The sequence below is a fragment of the Bufo bufo genome, chromosome 6 (genome assembly GCF_905171765.1).
Source record: "Bufo bufo chromosome 6, aBufBuf1.1, whole genome shotgun sequence".
Taxonomy (NCBI): Eukaryota; Metazoa; Chordata; class Amphibia; order Anura; family Bufonidae; genus Bufo; species Bufo bufo.
In genome coordinates this window covers 84,738,603-84,759,342 of record NC_053394.1, presented here as the reverse complement: position 1 = coordinate 84,759,342, position 20,740 = coordinate 84,738,603, and the positions used below count along the sequence as shown (strand labels likewise).

General features: G+C 45.5%; 1 protein-coding gene across 3 annotated transcripts in view; it reads left to right on the top strand.

Moving 5' to 3' along the window:
• Positions 1 to 20,740, top strand: part of A1CF (APOBEC1 complementation factor) — a 129,498-nt gene that overhangs the window by 30,136 nt on the left and 78,622 nt on the right. For all 3 annotated transcript variants that reach the window (XM_040434789.1, XM_040434791.1, XM_040434788.1), the window contains exons 3-5: positions 1,051 to 1,185; positions 9,541 to 9,671; positions 10,651 to 10,889. In XM_040434789.1, coding sequence (XP_040290723.1) covers positions 1,051 to 1,185; positions 9,541 to 9,671; positions 10,651 to 10,889 — 505 coding nt within the window. The remainder of the gene's footprint in view (positions 1 to 1,050; positions 1,186 to 9,540; positions 9,672 to 10,650; positions 10,890 to 20,740) is intronic.

The window sequence follows — 20,740 nt, the reverse complement described above, 5'->3', positions numbered from 1 at the left end:
AAAAAGTTATTTTAATCCATATGCAGATGAGCAGTTAAGTGCACCGAAGGTGGACCCACAAGGCACTGAGCCTGGTTTATCAGTGAATTTCTTGGTCACAGACTTCCTTTGAAGTATTATACGTAGTATAATACAGTATAACTTTGTACCATGCAGTGGATGCTTGCCATTAGTGTTGAGTGAATCGAAGCCAAGCAAATTGACTTAGTTCCGCTCATCGCAAGGTTTTCAGTCTAGGCACAGAATGTTCATAAAATTATCACCTTTTGTAGTTTGGATCAGTATTGTGAAGTTGGTTAAACATTGGTCTGACTTGAGTTGGGTTGTATCAGGGATTGAAAGAAAAAGTTGCCAACTAATAGAAGTGCTTGATGTCAGAAACATCAGATTTCTGAGAGATGTAGACTCTCTTTTTGCCACCTTATACCACAGATTGATGCTGGAAAGGTATATGGTTGTCTATCGCACTCATAAAAAAAAAAACTACTTAATTCATCATAACAGCTGGTAAATGAATACTTCTACCCATAGAACCTAAGACCTCACAATATAAATAATATTATGGAGTGAATGCTGATAGCATTTAAAGCACAGGTTTATTAGTTCCAAAACTGACGGCCAAGGGACGGTTCACAATATCCTTTTTGGTTGGACACAACTGATAGAAAAGTTGTAATGCTTGTCCATAACCAGACATAAAAATACTGCATGCAACATTTCTCTCTCCGGCTCATGAAGACATCTGGTGTCCCATCTGATAATACTAGAAATATATCTGACCCCTAAGTAAACTATAGGATCAGTCTTGTCATTAGTTTCCTTTTTCTGTACTGAAATAAAGGGAAAAGAGACTGCAGAGCTGTGAACGAGCTCTAAATTGTAGCCTTCTGTAGTAAACTGACCCTCACCAAGCAACACAGTATAACATTTCAGAGTCATAAAAAAGAAATATGTCTAGCTGAAACTCATTGCTATATACATCATCAGACGTATGCTATTTCAATATGTAGTATGTATTATTGTTCATTTATTACTGATTTAATTCAACAGGAAAATGGGCAAAGAAGATATGGAGGTCCTCCTCCTGGGTGGGACGGCCCACCTCCTGAACGAGGATGTGAGATCTTTATTGGCAAACTTCCCCGAGATCTTTTTGAAGATGAACTTATACCATTATGTGAAAAGGTACAATAAAAATCAACTATGTCTAACACAGCATTGCATCTAGCATGGGGATTCCCAACCATGGACGGATCGTTAGTTGCTTTCAGTCATGACTTGTTGATGTTGAACCATAATCTAATATATAAAGCTGAGTGTATGTATGTATGTATGTCTGCTAAAGGAATCCGCACCGTCGCATTTTTAATCAGGAAATTTGGCACACAGGTACATCAGGTGTCCGGGAAGGTTTTAGACCAGGTCTCAGCTCTCTAGCACTTACCGTTATTGAGATATTCCCCCAAAAAATGCAAATATGGCACCATCACATGACCCACATTAGCCAATAGAAGCCTTCAGGTCTTTCTCCTCATATCCGAACTGCCATACACACGGTCACATGACCCTTATCAACCAATAGAAGCTCGCAGACCCTTAGTCTCCACATACACACAGTTTTACACCAGGATTAAATAACAACCCAGCCATTTTTCTTCACTGTTGTAGGTCAGCTTTAAAGGGGCAGAGCACTGTGGATGACACTGTTAAGCGAGAAAAGTTCTGTGGAGGTCACAGTTAAGGGGGCACGCTGCTGTGGAGGTCACAGTTAAAGGGACGATCCGCTATGGAGGTCAGTGTTAAGGGGCAGATTTCAGTATAGGCCACTGTTAAGGGGGCGGGGTGTTGTGGAAATCACTGTTAAGGAGATGGGGTACTGTGAAAGTCATTAATAAAGGGGTGGCCACTGTGGAGGTCACTGTTAAAGGGGCGAGCACTGTGGAGGTAAGTGATAAGGGAGCCGGGAACAGTGGAGGTCACAGTTAAGGGGACTGTAACCTATGGTCAGTGTTAAGGGGTGGGTGCTGTAGAGGTCACTGTGAAGGGGGCGGGCCCCTGTGGAGGTCACTGTCAAGGGGGTGGTGTGCTGTGAAAGTCACTGTTAAAGGGGCAGGCTGCTGTGAAGGTCCAAGTTAGGGGGTTGGCTGCTGTGGATGTCCCATTTTAAAGAGGCAGGGCATTGTGGGGGGGGGGGGTCAATGTTAAGGGTGGGGGCTGTGGAGATCACTGTTAAAGGAGCAGGGTACTGTAGATGTCACTGTAATGGGGGATAATTTCAATATCTTTTAACGACACACACAAACATTAAATGAAGTAGATGAAATATACCCGGGTCTTTCTGCTAGTGAATAATAAAAGTGAAGAAGCCTAATGAATATTTAGCTGACTTTTAACTGGAAGAGGTGGGTTTGATCCAAGTGCTCAGTTGTAGTAATTCTGTGCCGTCCCTGGTGACACTAACGTTCAACAGTTTCTACAGCTTTCAAGTGGTGGAGAGCCACATGTTACCCACGAGCCACTGGCTTAGAATAGGGAAAATACCTGCTGATGTTTTTTTTTATGTATGTTTTAATCTGTATTTGGCTTTAAACCTTATATTATTTGGACATTGGATCAATGATAAAAATTACTAGGGAGTCTACACTATACTTTGGTTCTCTGTAATCCAGTCCAAACATGATAATTACCTTGAAGTGAGGTCCTACTAACTCACTGGTAAAACAAAAAAATTGTATAGGAGAAAAGGTTTGTTAATTAAAACATATTTTCAGAATAAAACTTTTTGAAATGTAAGTTATTAAAAGCCATGGCAGTCAGACTAATAAAGAAATATTGATGACGTAGAGATAGGAAGAGAATGTTAGAAATCTAGACTAGTGTTGATCGAGCATGCTCGGCCGAACACCAGTTCGGCTCAAGCATCGCGATGTTCAGCCGAATAACGAGTGTGCTCGAGCGCAATGCTCGAGTCTCCTTCCCGCACATTTGTTGGCAGCCAATAAACATGCAGGTTAGTACTGCCCTCACTGTAATGCTATAGCCATGTTGGTTACTGGCATTACAGTGATTGGCTGGCTGGAACACGTCATCGTGTTTCGGCTCAGTCTTAGTCAGGGAGAGCTGTGCTGTAGAAGGGACAGATAGTGTAGGGAATTGAATTTTATTTTTTTGTTAGGCAAGGTTGGTGTTAGAGACCCAAAAGGACAATTGCGTGCAATTGTTTGGCCGCTGAATTACCGCCGCAACATTACCTGTGCTACATCTCAATTATAACTTTAGCGCATCCGAAATATCAGTGACATTCAGTCAAAATTTTTCATTGCTGGTTGCAGCGACATTACCTGCGCTACATCTCCAGTATAATGTTAGCGCATCTGAAATATTAGTGACATTCAGTGTAATTTTTTCGCCGCTGGTGACAGCGACATTACCTGCGCTACATCTCCTGTATAGCGTTAGCGCATCCGAAATATCAGTGACAAGGATTGCAGGCCCTACTTCCAACAGGATTTCCGCCACCACCTACATTAGTGGCTGCAGCCCCCCCTTCCCCTCCTCCTCCACCTCCTCCTCCACTTCCACCTCTGAATTCTCATCCTGCAGTACCAGTCAGCCATCAGTCAGTAGCTGGAAGCAGTGTAGCACTGCAGTGGGGAAGCGGCAACAGGCCGTGCTCAAACTTATTTGCTTAGGTGACAAACAGCACGCCGCCGTAGAGCTGTGGCAGGGTATAAGGGACCAGACTGAGCTGTGGCTCTCGCCACTCAACCTACAACCAGGCATGGTTGTGTCTGATAATGGCCGTAACTTGGTGGTGGCTTTGGAGCTCGGCAAGCTCACACACATACCATGCCTAGCCCACGTGTTCAACTTAGTGGTTCAGCGGTTTCTCAAAACCTACCCCAATTTGGCTGAGCTACTGGTGAAGGCGCACCGCGTGTGTGCCCATTTCCGAAAGTCATCTACAGCTGCCGCCGGTCAGATGCAATTGCCAGCTCACCGACTGTTGTGTGACGTGAGCACGTGCTGGAACTCCATGTTCCACATGTTGGCCAGGCTTTGTGAGCAGCAGAGGGCAGTAGTGGAATACCAGCTGCAACATGGTCACCGCCTTTCCAGTCAGCTGCCGCTCTTCACAAGCGATGAGTGGGCATGGATGTCTGACCTCTGTGAGGTTTTACGCAACTTTGAGGAAGCAACACAGATGGTGAGCGGCGATGCCGATATTATCAACGTAACCATCCCACTTCTGTGTCTACTGAAACGCACACTGCTCACAATGAAGGCGGAACGTTTGCATGTGGAAGAGGTGGAAATAGGGGAAGACAGTACACAGGTTGATAGCCAGACCACCCTCATTTCGTCTTCTCAGCGCGAATTGGATGAGGAGGAGGAGGAGCAGGAGACGGTTGCCTCCACTACAGAGAGCAGTACCCATAGCAGGTTTATTCCATCGGTTCAGCGTGAATGAGCAGAAAAGGAGAAAGAGGATGAGGAGATTGAGAGTCATCCTCCTGATGAGGACAGCGAAATCTTGTCTGTTGGGACTTACACATAGCTGACTTTATGTTATGCTGCCTTTCCCATGGCCCTCGTGTTGTACCCATTTTGGCCAACACCAATTACTGGTTATTTACCCTTCTCGACCCCCACTACAAAAAGAACTTCTCATCTCTCATTCCTGTGGTGGAGAGGACGAGCAAAATGGTGCAATACCAGAAGGTCCTTGTGGAAAAATTGCTCTAAAAATTTTCAGCTGCTTACGCTGGGGGGTCAGAGTGTGTAGTTCCTTGGGCAACTGAGGAGGGGAGAAAAGGGCAACACACAGCAGTTCCAACAGAGGCAGGGGAACACTATCCAAGGCCTGGGACAGTTTCATGACACCCCGCCAGCACCCTCAACCTGATGCACTGCCTACTGTCACAAGGAGCGAAAATTTTTCGAACATGGTGAAGGAGTACGTAGCAGACTGTGTCTGCGTCCTCAATGATCCCTCTGTGCCTTACAACTATTGGGTGTCCAAGCTGGACACGTGGCACGAACTGGCGCTCTACGCCTTGGAGGTGCTGGCCTGCCCTGCTGCCAGCGGTTTGTCAGAGCGGGTATTTAGTGCTGCTGGGGGCATAAAAACTGATAAGCACATCCGCCAGTCAACTGAAAATGCTGACCGGTTGACTCTTATCAAAATGAACAAGGCCTGGATTGCCCCTGGCTTCTCTACTCCACCAGAGAAAGGCGGCTGAACATAAAGACACTTTAAATGTGGCTTTTATGGTGTATTGAATACACTGTATTCCCATGCACCCCTTCCACCACAAAAAAGGGTGGTGGATACCCGTATTTATCGGCGTATAACACGCACAGGCGTATAACACGCACCTTCATTTTAAGAGGGAAATTTCAGGAAAAAATATTAAATTTCAAATAAAGAACTTTGAAGCAAAATAAGGGTAGCTCAGAACTTTTTTTTATTAATATTATTACCACTTATAAAGTAAATAATGTAAAAGGACAGTAAAAGCAACTGTTGATCTGTGGATGGCACTGTTATGGGGGATCTGTGGATGGCACTGTTATGGGGGATCTGTGGATGGCATTGTTATGAGGTGGGGGATCTGTGGATGGAACTGTTATGGGGTGGGATATCTGTGGATGGTACTGCTATGGGGTGGGATATCTGTGGATGGCATTGTTATGAGGTGGGGGGATCTGTGGATGGAACTGTTATGGGGGGGATCTGTGGATGACACTGCTATATGTCATCCACAGATCCCCCTCATAACAGTGTCCCCCAATACACCGGCCCTCTGCTCACCGAAGTATTTATAAACGTGAATCCTTATCCTGTTAATAAGTTGAACTAACGCTGCGCTCTCCCATGTTCCCATGTTCCCCTGTATCCCCACAGCACTTACGAACACGCTTCCATAGCAGGCAGAGCGGACGGCACCAGTAACGTCACTCACTGACGTCGCGCGTCTGCTCCGCCTGCTTCATTCATAAAGTGGGCGGAGCAGGCGCTCGACGTCAGTGAGTGACGTTACTGCTGCCGTCCGCTCTGCCTGCTATTGAAGCTTAAGTAAGTGCTATAGGGATACAGGGGAACATGGGAACATGGGAGAGCGCAGCGTTAGTTCAACTTAATAACAGGATAAGAATTCACGTTTATAAATACTTTGGTGAGCGGCGGGGCCCGGTGTAAGAGTACAGTGACTGCACCGGGCCCCGCCCCTAGTTACAGACTCCAGCCCCTCCTCTCTCCCGGCTCATAAATAGCAGTCTGCGATGCTGCATCTTTGCCGGGCCGCAAAGATATTCATTGCGGGCGTGGACCGCATGTTTGACACCCATGGTGTATACTGTAAAAACATGGCTTCTTAACATTATATCGGCGTATAACACGCATACATCATTTGCCCCCTATTTTCAGGGGGAAAAAGTGCGTGTTATACGCCGATAAATACGGTATATGGTTCAATCTTCCTTTCCTCGTCCTCCTCCTCCATCATATCAACATGCTTATTAGGCTGCCCTCGCTCCTAATGTTTTAGAAGGTCAGATCAGCAGCAGACCTTCACCCCTAATGTTTAAGAAGGTCAGATCAGCAGCAGACCCTCACCCCTAGTTTTTTAGATGGTTAGCTCAGCAGCAGACCCTCACCCCTAATGTTTTAGAAGCTCAGATCAGCAGCAGACCCTCACTCCTAATTGTTTAGATAGTCAGCTCAGCAGCAGACCCTCACCCCTAATGTTTTAGATGGTCAGCTCAGAAGCAGACACTCACCCCTAATTTTTTAGATGGCCAGCTCAGCAGCAGACCCTCACCCCTAATGTTTTAGAAGGTCAGATCAGCAGCAGACCCTCACTCCTAATTGTTTAGATAGTCAGCTCAGCAGCAGACCCTCACCCCTAATGTTTTAGATGGTCAGCTCAGAAGCAGACACTCACCCCTAATTTTTTAGATGGTCAGCTCAGCAGCAGACCCTCACCTCTAATGTTTTAGAAGCTCAGATCATCAGCATACCCTCACCTCTAATGTTTTAGAAGCTCAGATCAGCAGCAGACCCTCACCCCTAATTTTTTAGATGGCCAGCTCAGCAGCAGACCCTCACCCCTAATGTTTTAGAAGGTCAGATCAGCAGCAGACCCTCACTCCTAATTGTTTAGATAGTCAGCTCAGCAGCAGACCCTCACCCCTAATGTTTTAGAGGGTCACCAGTAGTCTCTTGCTCCTAATGTTTTTGAGGGTCACCAGCAGGCCATCAATCATAATTTTTCAAGGGTGTGTATGATGCCCTCCTTTATGTGTATTAAAGGGTGTATTGGAGTGCCAGTTCCTTGTAATTTTTGGCAGCCCTTTCACATAGTGCATAGGCTTTACAGGGAGTGCAGAATTATTAGGCAAGTTGTATTTTTGAGGATTAATTTTATTATTGAACAACAACCATGTTCTCAATGAACCCAAAAAACTCATTAATATCAAAGCTGAATATTTTTGGAAGTAGTTTTTAGTTTGTTTTTAGTTTTAGCTATTTTAGGGGGATAGCTGTGTGTGCAGGTGACTATTACTGTGCATAATTATTAGGCAACTTAACAAAAAACAAATATATACCCATTTCAATTATTTATTTTTACCAGTGAAACCAATATAACATCTCAACATTCACAAATATACATTTCTGACATTCAAAAACAAAACAAAAACAAATCAGTGACCAATATAGCCACCTTTCTTTGCAAGGACACTCAAAAGCCTGCCATCCATGGATTCTGTCAGTGTTTTGATCTGTTCACCATCAACATTGCGTGCAGCAGCAACCACAGCCTCCCAGACACTGTTCAGAGAGGTGTACTGTTTTCCCTCCTTGTAAATCTCACATTTGATGATGGACCACAGGTTCTCAATGGGGTTCAGATCAGGTGAACAAGGAGGCCATGTCATTAGATTTTCTTCTTTTATACCCTTTCTTGCCAGCCACGCTGTGGAGTACTTGGACGCGTGTGATGGAGCATTGTCCTGCATGCAAATCATGTTTTTCTTGAAGGATGCAGACTTCTTCCTGTACCACTGCTTGAAGAAGGTGTCTTCCAGAAACTGGCAGTAGGACTGGGAGTTGAGCTTGACTCCATCCTCAACCCGAAAAGGCCCCACAAGCTCATCTTTGATGATACCAGCCCAAACCAGTACTCCACCTCCACCTTGCTGGCGTCTGAGTCGGACTGGAGCTCTCTGCCCTTTACCAATCCAGCCACGGGCCCATCCATCTGGCCCATCAAGACTCACTCTCATTTCATCAGTCCATAAAACCTTAGAAAAATCAGTCTTGAGATATTTCTTGGCCCAGTCTTGACGTTTCAGCTTGTGTGTCTTGTTCAGTGGTGGTCGTCTTTCAGCCTTTCTTACCTTGGCCATGTCTCTGAGTATTGCACACCTTGTGCTTTTGGGCACTCCAGTGATGTTGCAGCTCTGAAATATGGCCAAACTGGTGGCAAGTGGCATCTTGGCAGCTGCACGCTTGACTTTTCTCAGTTCATGGGCAGTTATTTTGCGCCTTGGTTTTTCCACATGCTTATTGCGACCCTGTTGACTATTTTGAATGAAACGCTTGATTGTTCGATGATCACGCTTCAGAAGCTTTGCAATTTTAAGAGTGCTGCATCCCTCTGCAAGATATCTCACTATTTTTGACTTTTCTGAGCCTGTCAAGTCCTTCTTTTGACCCATTTTGCCAAAGGAAAGGAAGTTGCCTAATAATTATGCACACCTGATATAGGGTGTTGATGTCATTAGACCACACCCCTTCTCATTACAGAGATGCACATCACCTAATATGCTTAATTGGTAGTAGGCTTTCGAGCCTATACAGCTTGGAGTAAGACAACATGCATAAAGAGGATGATGTGGTCAAAATACTCATTTGCCCAATAATTCTGCACGCAGTGTATGAGTGTAGGAGTCCCACTACCTGAACAATTGTACCACAATGTGAATGAGGCCCTCCTTTATGTGATATACAGGTTGTATCGGAGTGCCTCTTCCTTGTAATTTTTGGCAGCACTTGCACTTTATATACAAGTAAATATACAGGAAAGAATGTTTCCTAACAATTGTTCCTCTAAAATTGATTTTATCTTCGGTTTGGTGCGTATTATTGTCAGTCTGTAAAATTGGCGTACTACTTGGACAACATCGTTCCCAGCAGTGCAAGATGCTTCCCAATATCCTCCCCATGCTGTTCCCAAACCATTTCAGTGGTGTTTCCATCAATTTCTGACCTTTTCATGTGAACCAGACACCACCCGCTTCAGAGTTTAATGCTCTGCTTCTCCCTTTGACTTCCATTGTGCTCGGATGCTCGGTAGAACACCCGAGCATCCCGAGGCATTCTACTCGACCAACACTACACTAGACCATTCCTTTATTATTAGCATGAAAGGGTTTATGTATATCTATCTATCCATCTATCTATCTATTTATCTATCTACAGTATTTATCTATCTATCTATCTATTGTGTGTATTATAGAATTTTATCTTTGCAGATAGGAAAAATCTATGAAATGAGAATGATGATGGACTTCAATGGAAATAATAGGGGATATGCATTTGTAACATTCACTAACAGACAAGATGCCAGAAATGCAATCAAGCAGCTCAATAATTACGAAATTCGGTAAGTTTAGTGGTTTTGTAATAACTTTTCTAAAGTATGATTTGTTAGCAATTATTGTTTTTTATGGTGTTGCATGCTTGCTGATACGGCTATGTTGGTTTCTATACATCTTGCACCTATGTCCTGGTATCACTATGAATTTATCAATTTATCTGGGATCCAAGAACTTCTGGCAGGTATAAAATGATTTTGCTCTTACACCTATGGTCACCCAGATCATTATTTTGGATCCATATTTTCTAGAATACAATATGTAGCACAGCTAGGTCATTTAGGCCCCTCTTAGAGTCCTTTTATACATTGATGTCTGGCCAAGTCAATTAGTGTTCGCTAAAGGGTGCTGATGCAAACTATATGAGACAAAAAAGATCGTTCAGTCGTCATACAGTTTGCAGATTTTTAGGCCCACCTAACAGATGCGATTGGCATTTATGGCCAATGATCAGGAACAAGTGTTGTATGAACGATCGTGTACCCGATTGGCACGTGTAAGTTTAAAAACAATTTATCAAAACCTGCACATTTTTAAACTATTGGTAAAATATCTTTTCATACTGATTTGGCATAAAACCTATAAAAAAAACGTTACAAATGCCATATAGAGGGAAATCACTGTACTAATCAAGGTTGCAAGATAATTTGTTTAAAATCTAGAATTTTTTTCCCTTGTATCAGATACTGCAGGGTATACAAAGGACAGCATCAAGTTTACTTTTTTATTAGGGAAGCCAAACTGAGCAAACTGGTGTTATCCTGCTCAAATATGCTTGACAAGTATAATATAATGTGTTACCTTATGTTGTAAGGCTTCTTCAGGTAGTAGTGAGATATATGAAATTGTCAGGGGTTCCTCCAGTAACAAGATTGGAAAACACTGATCTAGAGAAAGGCCACAAAAAGCTTCTTCATTGATAGCATGATTATGGCATCAAACCATTTCACTTAATCAAACCAAATGAATAAAATTCCTTTTTTCCAGAAATGGGAGATTGTTAGGGGTCTGTGCCAGCGTGGACAATTGTAGATTATTTGTTGGTGGAATCCCAAAGAGCAAAAAGAGAGAAGAAATCCTAGTTGAGATGAAGAAAGTCACAGATGGAGTCATTGATGTTATTGTCTATCCCAGTGCTGCAGACAAAACTAAAAATCGTGGGTTTGCCTTCGTAGAATATGACAGTCACCGGGCGGCAGCTATGGCAAGACGAAAGTTATTACCAGGTAGGCTACAGGACAGCAACTGAAAAGGTTGTACGCCTTCATAAATGTACATGAAAGAAAAATGTAAAGCTGGTCGTATGTACGGTATTATATTTTACTTGCTGGGCCCCACTTATGTGTATAGTGCAAATAAAATTGGAGCTCTTGCCAATAGCAACCAGTCAGTTCTTAATTTTCAGATTTTTTAATGAAAGTTGTAAAATGTTTGGTTGCTGTTGGCAATTGCTCCTTTTTTATTTGCACCAGTTAAACCCCCATCATCGTGTTTTTGAAGAGGTTAGTGTGTTATGCTTACCCTCTATTGTTTGAACAGATATATGGGACATCCTTTTTTCTTATATTCATTTTCTTTTTTTATATAATTGTATTTTTTTCTTCTCTAGTTAGAAATTATAATTGCTCAGCTAAGTAATTTAGCTTAAAATTAGGAAGATTTCAGCCTTACAAACTATGTTACAACAAAAAAAAAAGATTTATTTAATTATAAAACGCTTCCCATCCCAAATAAATTCTTCAGAGGGCGTCTGTCAGATGATTTGTTCTTACCAAATGACTCCCAGCACTTGGAAGGACACTTAGCAACATGTATGCGGATATCCTTGTGACCATTCAGAGCAACTTCACTGCCGAATAATTGTACTGTAATCCATTAAGAAAATTTGGTGACAAGTGCCACGAGGGCAGTCCCAGTCCCAGCATAAAATCGGCTTGATCCTGATGTATTATCGGTCTGGAAATTTTGATATCGGTGTTAAGACACTGCTCTATATAAATCCAGTATCCTGTTTCAGAAGTGGAGTTATTACCGCTTCATTCTATGAGCTGGGCAAATACCCAATTTCTGAAAAAAACATTAACGGGGTTGTTCGCTTTTTTCTATGTTGATGACTAGAGATGACCGAACAATTGAAAAGTTTGATTCGGCTGATTGGTCGAAAAAATAAAATAAATAATTGCTTTGTGCCGAATTACTTCGTCACAAAGCAATTTTTTTTGTAAGTAGCAGGTGCAATGACAGGGAGCTGCTATAGCGCCGTCCCCGTCATTGTACCCCTCAGATGCCACGCTCATACATGATCGCAGTATCTGAGTGTAAAAACAGTGTAAAATTAACAATAAAGCTTTTTTTTTTATCAAACTTACTGCCTCCATTTGCTCGCGACGGGTCGGCCGCCGCCATCTTGCTTGAAGACCTGGAGCGAAATCTCGCACGGCGCGAGATTACGTCATCACGCCGACTGGCGTGTTGACATCATACGTTACCACGCACGGGATTTCGGCGGAGATCTTTAATCAAGATGGAGGCTGGCGGCCCTTCGAGAGAAAATGGAGGAGGTAAGTTTGAATTTGTTTGTTTTTTACACTATTTCAGGTTAAATCCATTCGCTGACACAAAGCACGAGGAAATTCGGCTTCGAGGCGAATCAAACTTATCCTGAAATTCTGATTGAATTCCAGTTTGTGGGATTCGATTCACTCATCTCTATTGATGACCTATCCTCAGGATAGGTCACCAATATCAGATCAGCGGGGGACTGACTCCCGTCACCCCTGCCAATCAATAGTGGTGAGTAGGTGTAATTACAACTACCCCATACCATTCACTTCAATGAGATAGCTTAGTTGTAATTACATCTGCTCATTGCTGCTGTTGCAATGAAGAGCAGTTAAACAATGAAGAGAAGGCAGCGCTCATACGAGCGCCGCATCCTCTTCAAGCAGCTAATTGACGGGGGTCCAGGGAGTCAGCTCCCCGCTGTTCTGATATTGAGGATCTCTCCTAAGGATAGGTCATCAATATAAAAAAGTTCCATCAGAACCCCAATAAATCTTTTATATCATTTAGATGGGATCCCAGTTGAGTCAAGTCGCATTTGTATCTTGAAAAAAAATCTAACTTCTTTACCAAAAAGTGGAGATTTCAAGTCTTTAACCACTTCATATCCGGGCCATTTGCCCCCTTCCTGACCAGGCCTAATTTTGCAAATCTGACATGTGTCACTTTATGTGATAATGACTTTGGAACACTTTTATTTATCAAAGCCATTCAGAGATTGTTTTCTCGTGACACATTGTACTTCATGATAGTCATAAATTTGAGTCAATATATTTCACCTTTATTTATGAAAAAATCCCAAATTTACCAAAATATTTATTACTTAACATTCCCAATATGTCTACTTTATGTTGGCATCATTTTTTTAGGATGTTAGAAGGCTTAGAATTTTAGAAGCAATCCTTAAAATTTTTAAGAAAATTGCCAAAACCCACTTTTTAAGGACCAGTTCAGGTCTGAAGTCACTTTGTGAGGCTTACATAGTGGATACCCCCATAAATGACCCCATTGTAGAAACTACACCCCTCAAGTTACTTAAAACTGATTTTACAAACTTTGTTAACCCTTTAGACGTTCCACAAGAATTAAAGGAAAATGGAGATCAAATTTTTAAATTTCACTTTTTTGGCAGATTTTCCATTTTAATCCAATTTTTTCTTTAACACATCGAGGTTTAACAGCCAAACAAAACTCAATATTTATTACCCAGATTCTGCGGTTTACAGAAACATCCCACATGTGGTTATAAACTGCTGTATAGGCACACGGCAGGGCGCAGAAGAAAAGGAGCACCACATGGTTTTTGGAAGGCAGATTTTGCTGAACTGGTTTTTAGGTGCCATGACCCATTTAAAACCCTCCTGATGCACCCTTACAGTAGAAACTCCCAAAAAGTTACCCCATTTTGGAAACTAGGGGATAAGGTGCCAGTTTTATTGGTACTATTTTTGGGTACATATGATTTTTTGATCATTCATTATAACACTTTATGGGGCAAGGTTACCAAAAAATTGGGGTTAGGTCATGTGATATTTTTATAGAGCAGATGGTTACGGACATGGCGATACCTAATATGTACTTTTTCTTATTTATTTAAGTTTTACACAATAATAGCATTTTTGAAACAAAATAATTATGTTTTTAATGTGTCCATGTTCTGAAAGCTATAGTTTTTCTTTATTTTTTAAATGATTTTGTCATTTTTTGCGGGATGAGGTGATGGTTTTATTTGTACCATTTTGTGGGATATACGCCTTTTTAATCACTTGGTGTTGCACTTTGTGTGATGTAAGTTGAAAAAAATAACTTTTTTTGACACTGTTTTTAATTTAATTTTTTTTACGGTGTTCACCCGAGGGGTTAGGTCATGTGATATCTTTAAAGAGCTGGTTGTTACGGACGCGGCGATACCTAATATGTATACTTTCTTTTATTTATTTCACTTTAACACAATAATAGCATTTTTTAAACCAAAAAAAATATGTTTTAATGTCTCCATGTTCTGAGAGCTATTTTTTGAGCGATTTTCTTATGTAGGAGCTAATTTTTTAGGGAATGAGGTGACGGTTTTCTTGGTATCATTTTGTGGGACATACGCCTTTTTGATCACTTGGTAATGCACTTTTTGTGATGTAAGTGTCACGGAACCATGAACCAGACATACAACAAGAGATAAGTGAAAATAAGAAGGCTTTATTGAAAATAAAGCTGTAAAGCAAAAGTCCAAACGGATGGCGAAACCGAAGCAGAGTCTTTGCGAAGCCAGAGGTCAGGAACCAGAAGGGTAGTCAGACGAAGCCAGGATCAGGAACCAGCAGGGTAGTCAGACGAAGCCAGGATCAGGAACCAGCAGGGTAGTCGGACGAAACCAGAATCAGGAACCAGCAGGGTAGTCGGACGAAACCAGGATCAGGAACCAGAAGCAGCAGCAGTCTAGAAGCAAGTGAACACAGGAGGACCAAGCAAGGAACTGAAGCCACAGACCTCCTATATATATGAGCTAGGCATCCAGCTCCTCCCAGGTGGAAGGAGGAGCCGCAGGGTGGGAGGCTACAAGGAACCCAGAAACCAAGATGGCCGCCAGCACATGTCAAACGAAGGAGAACAGCAAGAAGGTAAGACCATGACAGTACCTCCCCCTCAAGGGCCCCTCCTCCGCGGAGTAAAGAACGGTTTCTGAGGGAAGCGTGCGTGGAAGGCTCGGAGCAAGGCAGGAGCATGGACATCTGCGGAGGGAACCCAGGAACGCTCCTCTGGACCATAACCACGCCAATGGACCAAAAACTGCACCCGACCGCGGACCAGGCGTGAGTCCAGGATATTGCTCACCTCATACTCCTCACGATTACCCACTTGGACCGGACGAGGCCGAGGAACCGAGGAAGTGAAACGATTACACACCAGTGGCTTCAACAGGGAGACATGAAACACGTTGGAGATCCGCATGCCAGGAGGAAGCGCAAGGGCATAGGCTACCGGGTTTACCCTGCGAAGCACTCGGAAGGGACCAACAAAGCGAGGCGCCAGCTTGGGAGTGGGCACTCGAAGGTTAAGGTTGCGGGTGGACAACCATACACGGTCTCCGACCTGGTAGGAAGGAGCAGGCGCTCGTCTGCGATCAGCCTGGAGTCTCTGGCGCTGCGCAGAGACCTCAAGGGACTTCAGGATCAGTACCCAAGAAGCACGTAGGACGGAAAGGTGATCCTCCACAGCCGGAATATCCTGGGGAGAGAATACCTCCGGTAACACGGCAGGTTGGAACCCATAATTGGCCATGAAGGGAGACGTCCCAGAGGAAGAGTTCACCGCCGTGTTCCTGGCAAACTCAGCCCAAGGCAGGAGGTCAACCCAATTGTCTTGGTGATCGGAGACATAGCAACAAAGGAATTGCTCCAAGGCCTGATTGGATCGTTCTGCGGCCCCATTGGACTGAGGGTGGTAGGCCGAGGAGAAGGAGAGATGAATCCCCAACTGGGAACAAAAGGCGCGCCAGAACCTGGACACAAACTGACTCCCCCGATCCGACACAATCTCCTTGGGCAAACCGTGCAACCGGAAGACCTCCCTGGCAAAAATCGTGGCCAACTCTTGTGCAGAGGGTAACTTCTTGAGAGGAACACAGTGGCACATTTTGGAAAACCGATCCACAATCATGAGAATGACCGTATGGCCTCGGGATGCAGGGAGGTCCACAATGAAATCCATCCCCAGGTGTGACCATGGGCGCTCCCCGGTGGCTATGGGTTGCAGAAGGCCCAACGGAAGGTGCCGAGGGGACTTACTCTGGGCACAAACGGAGCATGCCGCTACATATGCGGCGATGTCGGAACGTAGGGAAGGCCACCAGAACAGACGTGAAACAGCCCAGGACAGCTGATTCTTTCCAGGATGCCCCGCGGTCTTGGAGTTATGGTAGGTTCGCAACAACCGAGTGCGCAACTCCTCAGGCACAAAACATCTGCCGTTGGGTCTCCCAGAGGGAGCACCAGATTGAGCCGCCAAAATCTGCTCACCCAGGGGAGAGGTCAGGCTGGTGCGAATGGCGGCCAAGATCTGATTCGGAGGTATGACCGAAGTCGGAATCGACTCCTCCCTGGACAGCTCGGAGTACTGCCGTGATAAGGCATCCGCCCTGATGTTCTTGGAACCGGGTAGGTAGGAGACCACGTAATTAAAACGTGACAAGAACAGAGCCCATCTGGCCTGACGTGGTGTCAATCTCTTGGCCTCAGAAAGGTAGGTCAGATTCTTGTGGTCCGTCAGGATGAGGACCGGAACCACCGAACCCTCGAGCAAGTGCCTCCATTTTTTAAGGGCCTGCACGATGGCCAATAACTCCCTGTCACCAATCTGATAGTTGCACTCCGCGGAAGACAGTTTCCGGGAGTAAAACCCACAAGGAAGCAGAGGACCCTCTGGTGTTCTACGCTGAGACAGAAGGGCGCCTACTCCCGTCTCAGACGCGTCCACCTCGAGGACAAAGGGCAACCCAGGGTTGGGATGCGACAGAATCGGAGCCGACACAAAGGCGGACTTTAGAGCCTCAAAAGCTCGGATGGCCTCGAGCGGCCAAACCTGGGAATTACTGCCCTTCCTGGTCAGATCCGTGAGAGGCTTGGCTAGCATGGAAAAGTCCCTGATGAACTTCTGATAATAATTGGCGAAGCCCAAAAAGCGCTGCAGGGAACGAAGACCACTGGGCTGGGGCCACTGTAAGACAGCCGAAACCTTCTCAGGATCCATGGAGAACCCCTCAGCGGAAATGATGTAACCTAAGAAGGTTACCTGGGATCGGTGAAATTCGCATTTCTCAAGCTTACCGAACAGCTTGTTCTCTCGTAACCGTTGCAACACTCGTCTGACATCCAGAATGTGGGCCTCCATGGATTCAGAATATACCAAGATGTCATCCAAATAGACCACCACACACTGCTGCAACAGGTCACGGAAAACATCGTTGATGAATTCCTGAAAGACTGCGGGCGCATTGCACAACCCAAAGGGCATAACCAAGGATTCATAATGACCGGTCCTGGTGTTAAACGCGGTCTTCCACTCATCGCCCGCCTTGATCCTTACCAGGTTATATGCCGCCCTCAGGTCGAGTTTGGTAAAGACCGTGGTCCCTTTAAGGCGATCGAACAGCTCGGAAATCAAGGGTATCGGGTAAGCGTTCTTGATCGTGATGCGATTGAGACCCCTGTAATCGATGCAAGGCCTCAACTCACCGCCCTTCTTTTTCACAAAGAAAAATCCAGCCCCTGCCGGGGACGAGGATTTGCGAATGTGTCCGCGTGAAAGCGCCTCCCTCACGTACTCCTCCATGGCCTCATTCTCCGCTACCGACAGTGGATAGACTTTGCCACGAGGAGGAACGGCACCAGATTGTAACTCTATGGCACAATCGTATGGGCGGTGCGGAGGTAGGGCAACCGCGCGCACCTTATCGAATACATCCCGGTACTCCTCGTATTCAGGAGGCAACAGAGAGTCCGAGGAAGTACACAGCAACTTGACAGACCCATGGATGCAACTAGCCCCACACTGCGGTGACCACGAGAGGATCTCGGCCGATCTCCAATCGAAAGTCGGATTATGCTTCCGGAGCCAGGGGTACCCCAAGACCACCGAGTAGTGTGGAGACGAAATAACCTGGAGGCAGACCGACTCTCTGTGAACGGCACCAATGGCTATCCCCACTGGAAGGGTCTCATGAGTCACGTGTGGCGGCAGAAGGGGTCTGCCGTCTATCGCCTCAAGAGCCAGTGGGGAACTTCGAGCCTGCAGAGGAATGGAATTGGCGGCAGCGAACACATTATCAATGAACAAACCACCAGCACCAGAGTCCACCAACGCCTGGGTCGTCACCGAGCCCCCGACCCAGGAGAGGACAACAGTGATCAGTGGTTTGTCAACACGGGAAACCGGGGACGAGGAGACTCCACCCAAGATCTGCCCCCTACAGGATCTCAGGTGCGAGCGTTTCCCGGACGGTTCGGACATGCCAACCGAAAATGCCCACCGAGACCACAGTACATGCATCGGCCCTCGCGTCTCCGGAGTACCCTCTCCCCCTCGGACAGGCGAGCAAACCCCAGCTGCATGGGTTCACCCCCAGACAAGTCATCCCCAGGAGGCGTGGGAGGAGAGGGAGGCACGGGTGGGACAGCAAACGTGGGCGCCAATCTGTTAGAAAACCTCCGCAGGCTCTCCTTAAAGGAAGGTCTCTCCCTGAGTCTGGTGTCAATCAAAATCAGGAAAGAAATAAGAGACTCGAGCTCCACTGGTAGGTCCTTAGCTGCAACCTCATCCTTCAAGGCATCCGAGAGACCATGAGAGAAAGCAGCGACCAGAGCCTCATTATTCCAGCCCACCTCTGCTGCCAGGGTACGAAACTCAATGGCGTATTCAGCTACGGATCGTGAACCCTGTCTGATGGACATAAGGAGCTTCGCAGCAGAGGCAGCACGAGCCGGCACATCGAATACCTTCCGAAGAGAAGCAACAAAACCGGAAAACTCGGCAACCACCGGATTGTTGTTCTCCCATAAAGGGCTGGCCCAGGCCAAGGCCTTGTCCGAGAGCAGCGAGATCAAGAAGCCCACCTTTGATCTCTCAGTAGGAAAGGCATGTGGCAGCAACTCGAAATAAATGCCCACCTGGTTAAGGAAACCTCGGCACTGAGTTGGCTCTCCCCCAAAGCGCTGTGGAAGAGGGGCAGAACCGGTCATACCCCGAAACACCGCAGGTGCAACAACAGGTGTCGGGGTAGACTCTGGCGCAACAACCGGAGCGGCAGTAGGAGCGGGCCCAGGAGCGACAACCGACCCATCGGCAACGGGAGCGAAATGAGCCGTGCGTTCAAGCAGGGTTTGCAACGCCACAGCGAACCGACCCAACAGGTGATCCTGCTGATCAAGTCTGGCAACCAGCGTGGGTAGCGAGGATGGCCCTGTACCGTCAGAATTCATGGCTTGGTCCTAATGTCACGGAACCATGAACCAGACGTACAACAAGAGATAAGTGAAAATAAGAAGGCTTTATTGAAAATAAAGCTGTAAAGCAAAAGTCCAAACGGATGGCGAAACCGAAGCAGAGTCTTTGCGAAGCCAGAGGTCAGGAACCAGAAGGGTAGTCAGACGAAGCCAGGATCAGGAACCAGCAGGGTAGTCAGACGAAGCCAGGATCAGGAACCAGCAGGGTAGTCGGACGAAACCAGGATCAGGAACCAGAAGCAGCAGCAGTCTAGAAGCAAGTGAACACAGGAGGACCAAGCAAGGAACTGAAGCCACAGACCTCCTATATATATGAGCTAGGCATCCAGCTCCTCCCAGTGGGAAGGAGGAGCCGCAGGGTGGGAGGCTACAAGGAACCCAGAAACCAAGATGGCCGCCAGCACATGTCAAACGAAGGAGAACAGCAAGAAGGTAAGACCATGACAGTAAGGTGACAAAAATGGCTTTTTTTACACAGTTTTTTACTTTTTTATGGTGTTTATCGGACTAGGTGGATCATTTGATATATTTATAGAGCCGACCGTCACGGACGCGGCAATACCAAATATATCTATTTTATTTTAAAAAAATAAAATTTTTAACATTTTTTTTTATTATTCCTTACTTGGGGATTATTATTTTTTTTTACACTTTTCATCCCCCATAAGGTCATACAAGACCTCAGGGGGACATTTAACTTCACCTTTTATTTTTTATTTTTTTTTCACTATTGATTTCTCCTGTAACTGGGGAAATACACCCCCCAGAGAGGCTGTACAGCGGTATACAGCGCTGTACAGCCTCAGTGCAGGGCTGATCGAGGTCTGTGAAAGACCCGACAGCTCCTGCACTCTTCGGCCGGAACAGGAAGCACTGTGTATACAGCGATCTAGAAGGCAGGGACGCCTGGGAACTGTCCCTGCCTTCTCTAAGGGTTGCCCTGCTGTCACTGACAGCGGGCAACCCGATCTGCAGCTGCACGATTAGCGTGCAGCTGCGATCTCTGAAAGGACATTCCAGAACGTCCATTCAGAGATACAGAACCACCTCCCGGACGTTTTTAGTCAACGTGCGGACGGGAGGTGGTTAAGTAAGATTTGAAGAAAATTTTAACTATTGTGAAATCAGAAGACATTAACTGAAGTTCCCAAATAATTATTCTCTAAGGAGTAAAGATTTTTGAAGCATCGTTTTACCCCCTCTCCTAGTTTTGCGTGTTCATTTATAAAGTTATCATTAGCTATTCATAATGGAGTAATAAACATTGTGGAACTTATGGTAAAAGGTTTATATGGAACAACCTCACATGGGCAGTTTCTAAGGAATTTTGCCAACAGGGCGAACAATACAAAATAACCCCCCCCCTTTCACATTTAAAGAGGACCTTTCATGGGTCCCAACATTGCAAGATAACCATCAGGCTGTGTACAGCGGCACCCAGGGATCTCACTGCACTTACTATTATCCCTGGGCGCCGTTCCCTTCACCCGCTCTGGCCTCCGGTATATTCCACTTGCTGT